The 12002-nt window shown below is 34.1% G+C and overlaps 1 protein-coding gene across 1 annotated transcript; it reads right to left on the reverse strand.

The window, feature by feature from the left end:
• Window positions 1-348: 348 nt before the first annotated feature.
• On the reverse strand, window positions 349-4902 carry LOC143588367 (ketol-acid reductoisomerase, chloroplastic-like). The gene is made up of 10 exons (XM_077069388.1): window positions 4597-4902; window positions 3372-3464; window positions 3194-3259; window positions 2960-3100; window positions 2589-2816; window positions 2386-2503; window positions 1796-1935; window positions 1549-1716; window positions 1318-1473; window positions 349-783 (listed from the first exon to the last, which is right to left on the reverse strand). Exons 1-10 carry the CDS (start codon window positions 4876-4878, stop codon window positions 412-414), a joined length of 1764 nt encoding a protein of 587 aa, XP_076925503.1. The 5' UTR covers window positions 4879-4902; the 3' UTR covers window positions 349-411.
• Window positions 4903-12002: the final 7100 nt, after the last annotated feature.

The following is a 12002-nucleotide window of genomic DNA, read 5'->3' on the forward strand; positions in this document are numbered from 1 at the left end:
ATGTTTTTTCAGGGTGTTCATGTCATCAAGCTGGTACGAAAAGCGGGACATATGGCTATGACGTGACACGCAATAAGCTCAAAACGTGATATGGCAATGATGTTACACGGAAAAAAACATGATCTACCTATAGTTACATTCTTTACATCTAAGTATTTTCATTGTATTTACTTATTTTTATTTATCAATATAATCTACCCATTTTATTACTTTTAAAATTAATATTTAACCGTAACAAAGCATAGAACTCATAAACCAAGACCATACATAACACTACCATTATTCCAAAATTACCAAATCCAACAAACCACCAAAATCATAACCATAACAAACACGTCAAAACAAAACAAAACATAACATAACACCACACCGCTATGGCAGATGTAAAATGCCAATAACTTAATTCATCCCTCATCGGTTGCTAGATTGACGCAACTCGGGTCTCACAAAATCAGCATCTGCAGGCACCGAGATATCAACAGTCGGTCTCAACTCCGCACACACTTTGACCGCTTCATGAACCGGATCTTCAAAGAAGTTCTTAACAAGGTCCTGGTTCACTGGGGCACCGTTGTCTACTGCAACCAAGGCTTGTTGCGTCAGATTGTAGTCGAACCGTGGAGCCCATTTCCTTGACCCTAATCGTGCAGTGGTGGAACAGTTGTCCACCATGAACGAAACACCTCGAGCATGCATGAAAGGGTTCAATGAATCCACAGATTCGATTAAACTTTCATTGATGATTTCAGAATAAGAGTGCCCTTTCTTCCTCAATACCTCAATCTATGTTTAACAAAAAATCGCAATTTAGAAACGTTCAATAATTCAAGTTGTACAACTGGCATGTAAACAAACCGAACGTTAGTGAACAATTCATGAACCGTTTGGTGGGAAATCCGTTTATGTTTGTTTATTTAATAAATAAACGAACATGAACAAAGACATCCGCTCGTTAGTTCATGTTTGTTAATATACTCATTTAAACTTTTCGGACCATAGTCTATTCTAGTTTTAATAACTTTTAAGGCCCAACACGATAACCTTCACATTAGTTTTAACTGGTTTTAGCCCAGTTATGCTTGTCCACCTATGTACAGTTATCTTCGTCCATTTATGCTCGTAAACCGTTCGTTTATACTGCTAACGTAGCAAATTTGTAAATGTTCTTAACAAACACACACAAAACAAAAAACCAGTTCTCGTTTAATTGTTCATGTTCGATTAAAGTTAAACGAACAAACACAACCATGCTCCGTTCGTGTTAGTTTGGTTTATTTACAAGCCTATGTACAAATTATAAAGGGGAAAAAAACATACCTGGGCCATCATTAGTGCCACGTAGACACCTGCTGTGAAAGGATATAGCGGGCCTAAATCACCAGCAGGTCGTGTAGCACGAACCCGTTCACCAACTTTCCACATGCGGGTTTGATCAATTTTGCCCATTGGGAAGGCTGTCAGACCCTCTTTTTCCTGTATTATAATCATGACAGCATCATATTAAAAAAAGTTACTTATAAATTAAATAATGTAAAAAAAAAAACTTACATAAAAACGACGACCCGCCAACACAACGCTCCTGATCTCACTGCCACTTGCCACATCCTCATAACACTCATACAAGATTTCCATGCAAGGATAATAAGAAGCACTGTATGCAGTTAAAAACTCCTTTTTGCCTTCTTCTGAGAGTGACTCATACACAGCCTTCATACCCTGTTAAAATGATTTTTATTAAAAAATTTACACTCTTTTGACAAAACTATCAAGGGGTCTAAGAGTAAATAAACCAAACCTTAGTTGATATTGTCTTTGATATTACTCCGGTTATGCATTCAACAGTGTTCTTGTAGGCCAAATCTTCGGGCATACCTTGTTCTGTGTACCTTCTAAATAGTGACTCCACAATACCATGCACAGCACCAAGTAAAATACCTGTTTTTTAATAGGAAAATAGGCATTGGTGATATTTCATTATCTTGGAAAAACGCCTAGGTGTCAAGATGAGCGACTTAGATCAAATGTCAAATTCACCCATTTAATATAGGCCGAAACGGGATGTTTTGAAACAATTGGAATCTTTAATTTTAAATAAAACAAAAGGCTTAGGAGGCTATGTGGATAAAAAAAGCCTTTTGGAAGAATTTTAATCCATAACCCTTTTAACTATCTTTTTCTATCTGAGATGAGAATTATAAAAAACAACCCAAATCAAATATCATGTCAGAACAAGATTCAATATATAGCGGTTCTTTTTTTTTCAGTATGGGTCGGAGCACGTTACCGTTTTAGCTAATTTTTTTATTGAACAACACCTATAGACCCATTCATAAAGGATCGAAATCACCAACTCTGAAAAAAAGAAGACAAAGGATTGAGCATTACCTCTTTCTCCAAATATGTCACTTTTATATTCCTGTTCTAGTGTAGTAGCAAATGTAAAAGGTGAACCAAGAGCAACTGACCATCCAAGTGCAACATCAGTGGCTCTGCCATCAGCATCCTGCAACAAATGATTTAATAATCAATAATATTTTATGAATAATACGACAGCAAATAAACAAACGACTAAATGTCTGTTGACCAACCTGATGGACAGCAAAACTTGCATTAATCCCGGCTCCATTGACCTCTTTTCCTTGTACATATAGCCTTCTAACCGATGGACCCATTCCTTTGGGACATACAGCAACCACACTCACATTTTTGGGGAAATCAAGACCGATTGATTGTAAGTGACCAAGAAGGAAACCGTGTGAAAGTCCAAGGATGCTGTTTGGTTTCATGTGAGAGAAGATTTTCTCATAATTATCAGCCTGCAAAGTACATCAAGAACATATAAACGATCAATAAGCAGATCCAATAATGTTTTAAAACAACTTGGGCTTGTAGCCAAGAAGTTAAACGATCCACATTGACTATTTGGTATAGATAAAAAATGCATAACCAAGTAACTAACCTGAGCTGAATCAGATATTAAGAGCATGACCAAATCACTACCAGAAATAGTTTCATAAATATCTCCAAGAGTCCCATTTTCTTCACTGAAACCAGCAGCACGCGCCTCAGCAAATGAACTCGAACCCTTTCTTAAGCCAATCTGGTTTATAAAAATAATAATATGCTCTTCAACAGAATGCTCAAATAATGCTATTATCATTACCAAAAGAAAAGCTCAGGATAAAAAGTACACCTTCACAGCAATATCAGATTTTGCTTCTGCGAGAGAATCCCTTAAATTCTGAGCTTGTGCAGGACCCTGAACAGAGATCAACAATAGTTATTTAATAACAATGAAGAACCAACAAAACAATCCGTAAACAGTAATGATCAGCTTCACATGTAACAAACGAAAGAAGCAAATTACAAACCTGAGAACCCCAGCCGATCACACCAATCTGCTTAATACCTTTAAATGCATCAGGCAACAAATAAAACAAATCTCTACCTCCTCTCACAATGTACTGCATAATAATAACCAGAATTAATCACATAACTCATAAGTCAGGTATGAATATATGTGCAAACAATCCGAACAGCTAGTGAGCTACTTGAACCGATAAAAAGCTCGAAACAAGCCAAGCTTTTTCGAACTCGAGCCCGAGCCTCACATAAAGCTTGTTTAATTATCAAGCCCAAATTCGAGCCTTGTATCGAAAGCTCGTTCAGGCTTGTTGAGCCTTGTGTATTTTTAAGTTTTACTCCTTTCATTTTCACATTGCACAACCAAGCTTTGGCTTGTTTAAGATTTTTTCTCAAAACATATAATAGTAACTAAAAACGTATATAACGTAATTAACAAATAATAAACGAGCCAAGCCAAAGCCTCAGATAAAGCTCGTTTAGTTATCGAGCTCAAGCCTTATATGGAAAGCCCGTTTAGGTTCATTGAGCCTTAACAAGACTTGTGTATTTTTAAATTCTACCTCTTTTGGACTCTACGTATCAATTTCACACCGCACAGCCGAGCTTTGGCTCGTTTAAGAAACTGCATGAGCTCGAGCCGAGCATAGGCAAGGTTTTTTTCTCAAAAAAAATAAAAGCAATTAAAAACGAATACAATTTAACTACTAAATAATAAACGAGTCGAGCCCAAGCCTCATATAAAGCTCAAGCCTTATATGGAAAACTCGTTTAGGTTCATCATGCCTTAACAAGCCTTGAGCATTTTTAATTTTTAAATTCTACCTCTTTTATACTTCTATGTATCAATTTCACACCGCATCGCGGAGCTTTGCCTCGTTTAAGGCACTACACTAGCTCAATCCAAGCTTACACTCGTTTAAGATTTTTCCTCAAAATATATAGAAGTAATTATAAAACACATATAATTTAATTGATACATAATAAACAAGCCGAGCCCAAGCCTCATATAAAGCTCGTTTAGTCTTGTCGAGCCTTAAAGAGCCATATGTTATATGTATTTTTAAGTTCCATCTCTTTTGGACCTCTGTGTATTAACTAGTTTAGGCTCGTTTAAATTTTTTCTCAAAATATATAACTAAAACTATTTAAAACTGTACACAATTTAATTAATAAATAATAAACAAGCCTAGCCCGAGGTTGAAAAACAATAAGTTAGGGTTTGATAACCACCTCTTCATGACCGGAAAGGTTGACTTTCTCCTTTTTGAAAACAGAGGTTTCGAAATCTAGAGACACCGGCGGCTGGCTGATCGTCGGCGCCGCCACCATCCGAGCTCCGAGAGCCGAGCCGCGGCTCGTGGTATTGGAATGAATAACGCGAGTTTGTAGCGATTTGAATGAGGTTTTGGATGATAGAAACCCTAGGGTTTGCGGAACGGTTTTGGACGACGGCGAAGCGGTGGTGGAAGGTGTGACGGTGGAGAAGGTAGTTGCGGCGGCGGCCGTCGTCATGAGTGGCAGCTGGAGCGTAGAAAGTGGTGTTGAGAGAGTGTATGAAATGCGTTAAAGTGTAGGGGTGTGAAGTGAATACTAGTTTACTATTTATTTGTAGCCCTATCATGCACTATTTGTCATTTTGGTTATTCGCGAGCTATTTGAGATTGGCTCGTTAAAAACCCAAGCTCGAACATAAAAGTAAATTCATTTAATAAACGAGCCCGAGTCTGAGCTTTACTTATCAAGCTCAGGCTGGCTCGCGAGCCTGCTATTAATTTATATATAAAAATAATTATATTTATATAAAAAATAATAGATAAATTGTAAACGAGCCGAGCCTGAGCCAAACTCAAGCTTGAAATCTACTCACGAGCCGAGCTCGAGCTCTGTGTAAGTTAAACAAGCCGAGCTCGAGCCTAGTCGAGCTCGGGCTTGGCTAGGCTCGTTTTCACCTCTGGTAGCGTCTTTGTCGGTTACTTAGTTGGAAACCCGAAAGGGCCCAAACCCTGTCCATATAGTTGTTTTAACCCAGCGTGTTGCATCGGGTATGTGGCGGGAACTTGGTCGGGATCTGTTCAGTTGATTATGATACTGTAAAAAAAAATAGGTTATGACAAAAGTTAAAAGCTTGATGGCTAAATTATAAAAGGTAAAAGCTTTAAAGATGTTTTTATAAGTTTTGTGTGCAAAGTATAAAGAACAAAAGTAATTTTAATGACTTGTAACAAATGTTAGTTTTGGGCTAAAATATACAAATAGAAAGTTTTCAATTTGGTTTTTATTGTACACTATTATTCATTATGTTATAACTAGATTTTATCCCCATGGTTGTTTTACATTATTCAATTTTAATAATTATATATGTATATTTGGTTTTAATTTTATTTATTATAAGAAAGTTAATAATTAATATACTTGAGATTTGATGATGAAATGGTTTCACAAATAAATGATATGTTATAATCCGGTTTAAAAACTATCTGGGTTTGGTGATACTCATTACCTGTTTATTTTCTTTATTATAAAATTGTTTCTTAATTATAAATAATATCTTTTTTTAATAAAATAGGATATTAATTTTTAGTATATCCCTATTTTATAGGATTTTTATATCAACTAGTTGAATTAATATAATGAGATGTTATAAGCCGTTTAAGAGCTATCTGGGTTTGGTGAAACCTTTACCCCGTGAATTCAGGTCAAATGCTTGAGAAGCCTTCATTTACAAATAAAGCAATCTGATGGCTCGAGAGAATGGTTGTTTTACATTTTTCGTTTTTTAATATTTAGTTTTTGGATTTTAATTTTCTTTATTATAAGAAAGTTAATAATATGCTTAGGGTTTGATGATGAAAGGGTTTCATAAATAAATGATATGTTATAACCCGTTTAAAAGCTATCTGGATTTGGTGACCCATGACCCGCTTATTTTTTTTACTATATGATTGTTTATTAATTATAAATAGATATTAAATTTTAGTATATCCCTATTTTATAGGATTTTCATATCAAATAATTGGTAAGATTAATTTTTAATTTAATGAGATGTTATAACCCGTTTAAGAGCTATTTGTTTTTGGTAAGACCCATACCCATGAATTTGGGTTAAATCAATGAGAGACCTCAATTTAAAAATCAAACAATCTAGTGGCTTCCATAAAAGAAGGAAGCGACCACATCATGACATGTAGGATTTTAAGAGTTTCGTTTATATATATTATAGATTGGAAGTACGATTTTTTTAGACTAGCTTTATCAACAACCTCCTATGAGGTTGTTACACTATTCATCTATTAAAAAAATAAATTAAATTAGCTATAATGCACAACCCAAGTCATGAGATCAACCTAGGCCTTAACCCAACTTTATTTAAATATTCATTTTTTCATTCTTTTCTTTCAAACAATTTCTTTTGTATATAATTTGATTTTTTTTAATAATCTATATTATTTAACTTATTTTAAAATTTTAAAAACACAGTCTTGTTTAGTTTATTTTTATGAGAATTTCGATATAAATTTTGTTAGAAACGGAGCACTTTTAAAAACATGTATTTTTTTATAATATTATTATATGTAAAATTAGTTTTGTTACTTGTAAAAAATTCAAGTTTTTTTAATATTTTTTATATTTAAAATAATACAATTTAAAAAATAAACATTTTTTTAATTATAATAATTTTATAGAATAAATTAAAACCTAAATATTTATATGTATTAAAATAATTGGGTTGGGTTGGGTTGGGTTGGGAATGAAAGTGAAAAATTAGGTTAGGTTGGATTGTGTTTGTGAAAGAGAGAGAAATTAGTTTTTTATTAAAATGTTGGGTTGGGTTGTTGATAAAACTAGTCTTAGAAAAGATAAGAAAGATTCTTGTACATTGATTTTGGGTGTGGATTCTCACTTGTACTTCACATGCAAGGCATATGTTGTTTCTCCCGTCAGTTTAAAACGTTCAAAACTTTTCATACCACATTTTTTAGAGTAAGTACGAGAGTAAGAGTATAAGTGAGAATGAGAGTACGTATGAGTTCTTTAACTTTTTATTAATACAGGGATTTTTATATTAAAGACCAATGTTATGAATGCTCGTCTAGAAGCTAAAAGGCAAAACAAACAAACAATTACAACTTGAAATTTGCAACAAAAATTTTTTTTACACAAATGCATTTACTTCTACTACTCTAAAGACTCATGTTGATTTGTTGCTAGACAGAGTTTTTCATTCCAAGAGCATCAAATACACCAACATAATCCTAACGATTTGTTACTAAATAGATTCCATTTCGCAACGCATAACCCCTTTTGACATTTCTATGAACCAAGAAACCGAAATATACCAACTGATTATCAATGTTTGAAATGTCACTCCAAACCCCAGACCGGATTTATTGAAACGTGAGCACCTTAAATTTTTAAAGCTAGGTAATTCAATCAATCATACTCAGTGGAAAATCCCACCAATACCAAAGTTACAAGTAGGGTATGGGGAGGGTGGGATGTAAGCACACCGTACCTCTATCAAAAAGTATAGAGAGGTGGCTTCCAGAGAGACCCTCAACTCTAAGAATCATATGTATGTGGGGAATAAAAGACAGGCAAAAGTCCACAGTGATATAATTAATAACAACACTTAGTAATAATAATGATAATAGTATATAAATATATTGAAATAATAAGAATAGGATACATAAAAGAGACTACATAATATATGAGAAAACATAATGGCCTTAAGGTATTACTTTCTCCCTAAAAATCATTAACCTTAATTCTACGTCTCCAAGAATTCCTATCATCAACCATGTCCTCAGAGAGGTTTAATTCTAGCAAATCATGCCTAATCCTCTCATCCCAAGTCAATTTAGGTCGACCTCTACCCCTCCTCCCCTCTATAGTAATATTTTCTGCAGATCTAACAGGATTCGTTGTTTGTCTTCTCTTCACATGTCCAAACCATCTCAATCTCCACTCTCTTATTTTGTCGGATATGTTAGCCACCCCTAATCTCTCCCCAAACACACCTTTTCTTATTCGGTTTAATCTTGTGTGCCCACACATCCATCTTTCGTGTTTGTGCCTTCTTGATGGCCAAACAATCTGTTCCATATAATATTGCAAGTCTAACTGCGACCCTATAGAACTTTTCCTTTAGTTTAGTTGGGAATCTCCTGTCGTACAATATAAAGCAAGGTAATTCATGATAACAAATTTGCATCACCCTCTCCAAGAACCATTTTTCTAATTTGTACTTCAAAGCCTGTCAATTAGAATTCGAGGCCCTCTTCTTGGCCAATAAAAAATACTCATTTTGTTCTTTTAGAGACCATAAGATCCTGCATTTAATTCAATGACGTGTATGGGTTTACGGGTTTGTAAAACTAGGCCTACAAGGCTGAGTACTTGTCGAGTAATCGCTAGAAGCCTAGAAGGTATAGTGCCGAGGCGACTTTCTCTAACTCCGTCTAATTACTAGAAATCGATCAAAGATGGTCAACATAAGCAAAAATCGGATTTAGCCAGCTAACTTGGGCTGATTCTGACTTAAAAAAATAAAGCATAATTCCTATGCCGGTCAAAAGTCGGTCAAAAGTGGGGCTATGCGGCACCGAGTCGGCTGGGATGCCTTTTTGACATAAACTATGCTTATTTGACATTTATATAATATTCAAAATTTAGTATATTTAAGGGAGTGCAATTTAGAATTTATAAACCAAATCATAAAAATTGAATATTACATCAACATGATAAGACATTAACGATTCATAAGTCGGTAGGTGGACCATGTAACCTACCATACACAAACGAGTAGTAATAATACACGAAAATGCCGAATATATTTAAATATGCAGCATTTAAAAATGTGTTCCAAGTGTGGTAAATTTAAGTTGCACACGACTAGAACACTTTCTACATTAATAGAACAATCATGATTCATGACAACTAATCAACAGATGGTTGGTTCGAGCAAAAAAAAGTATAATCAAATTTATATAACTCGACTTCGATTATTTATATAAAAAGAAAGTTTAAAGAGAAGTCCACACTCATTTCCACCCGACCCATTTTAATCTAAACCTGTCCTAACAAAATATTTGCCTTGTCACATCTGTTTTTGATAAATGCGATATAAATAATAATCTATGAAAGCACCATTGTCGATTGATATACAATGATATTGATACATTTAAAAATAATTGAATTAAAGACGTCGTTTTATTTTTGTATACATTGTGTGACATCCCTCGATTTCGGGTCAAATTGTATTTATTTTGTATTTGCTTTTATGTTGTAAACCGACCCGATTTATATCCCGAACATTTCAAATATATAAGATATTGGATTTTATGTTACTAAAACATTCCCGCTTGTCTAATTTGAAAAACCCCTTTTACGGATTCGAAAACGGACTTAAAACGCTCAAGATACATCAAAAACGAACTTCCGGACGCGAATCGACGTGCTGACCAGCAGCAGATCAGCAGCAGCCCCATTTTTGTTTCTTTTTTTGTTGTTTTGTGACTTGTCTTGACCCCTCTTGCATGCAAACCTTGATATCACACCACATGCTTGACCCTTTCAACCAACCCTATATATACAACCCTATCCCCTTCATTAATCATTGCTCATTCATCTCTTTCTCTTCCAATTCTCAAGCATTCAAAGGTGTTCTTCATATTTTTTTGACAGTTTGACTTTCCAAAGTCAAATTGACCATAGTCTTACATTATAATCAACTTGTTAACACTTATTTATACTTGAAGATTGTTATACAACATATATATAATAGCACCCTTTGTACCTTCGGTGGGCATTTCTCCGGTCTCGGTCGGTTAAGTGTCCGGCCCATAAGACAAAGCTACATGGAGGACTCGTAGTAGTCCTTGATTACATATATTTTCTGTATCTAACCGTCAAACTTGTTATACTTGTTTAACTTCTGCTCATCTTAGTTCTATTTTACATTTTGAGTTCCATGGTTATGGGTTTGTAGAGACTAGCCTCGGTTATTCCGTAAATAGCTCCAACCCGGAAGCCGAACTCTTGTTTACTAGTTTGTTTAAATAGTTGTATAAACATGTTTTATGTAAGATTTGAGTTTCCAAAATCATTTTAATTAGTTCCATGGTTATGGGTTTGTAGAATCTAACCTCGGTCTTATCCCGAAACAAGATCCGAACCGGAAACCGAACTTTCGTTTAAAGACTTTGTTGTTGACTTTTTGTATGTAAAACTTTGGTATTATTATTTATAAATTATTTTACAAGTTCTATGATGTTTGGACATGTGGTAACCATTCTTGGCCTTATTCCAAGATAAAAACCGAACCAAACCGAACTAAACCAAGTTTACTCGCTTAAGACACACAAGTGTGTTTTTAACCATTAAAGCTTATATATTTCTTTAAAAATACTTTATAAACTGATTTTCATTATTTTCACAAAGTACTCGGAATGTTGAATCCAACTTGATCTTATAACAAAGTTTGGACCGATTAAACCGAACACTCGTTTAACGGACGTTGTTAGTTCTAAAACAATAGAACTACATACTTGGTTAAGTCTCTTTAAGATTTATTGAGTTATCTCGTACATTTATTATTTTGGGAAAGTTGACTTTGGGTTTGGTCAAGTCACCAAGACCCGAACCGACCACCTGAACACTCGTTAAAACCTGTTTTAGTATCTATATTATAAAGGGACTTGCTTTCTTGCATTTTTACCCACCTTATTACTTAATATAGGTTGAGTAAAATTAAGGGCTAGATACTTTAACCTGATTTCGAGCAAACTTACATTTTTAAAGGACTATTATTATAATTTCTTAAATATTTACATTTTAAACCTTAAACTTTAAATTGTTTACATTTCTTATCATTTATTTTCGTTTAAAGACTTCCAAGACGACTTTTCTAATACAAGACTTCTTCTCCTTTAGGCTTCGTTCGTTAAACTCATCGTTCCGGTTAATCTCCAAATCATCAAATCTTTCAAGTTTATTACTTGAATGTGAGTACTTTCATCCCCCGTTTTCACTCTTTTATATTTTGGGGGTGACATTGCAAACTTATTCAAATCCAAATGATTTATACTTGAGTCTTAAACCACAAACTTTATTGTATACTTTACTTAAATAAATGCTCGATTTGGTGATTATATGCTTATATGCATGAGTGCTAATGTGTTTTTCGCTTTTGGATGGTTGATTCATAAATCCGAGTATATCTGGCATCCCCTTATAGAAAGGTGTCGTTAATGTATTCTTATTAACGATTTCATACAAAATCCGAGTATATTTGGCATCCCCTTATAGAAAGGTGTCGTTAATGTATTCTTATTAACGATTTCATTTATCTAAATTGTTGCTATTATTTATTGTTTTGTATACAAGTTGTGGAATTTCATATTATATATCTATTGTTCAAAAACTATGAAATTGCTCACCAACCTTTGTGTTGACAAAATCTATTTATGCAATGTTACAGGTTTGACTTTAGGTTGACTCGAGGACTTGAAGAAAAAAAACGTTATCGAGGCTATTAGGATATTAGCAAAACGAACATTATATTATTTACTATGATTTGAATTCAGTTATTGTATGAACAAGTTATGTGACTCTTTGTGTTTTTATGAATTTAAATG

This window comes from Bidens hawaiensis, unplaced genomic scaffold (assembly GCF_021521415.1).
Source record: "Bidens hawaiensis isolate Kalapana, Puna unplaced genomic scaffold, B.hawaiensis_p1.1 tig00036348_1, whole genome shotgun sequence".
Classification (NCBI taxonomy): domain Eukaryota; kingdom Viridiplantae; phylum Streptophyta; class Magnoliopsida; order Asterales; family Asteraceae; genus Bidens; species Bidens hawaiensis.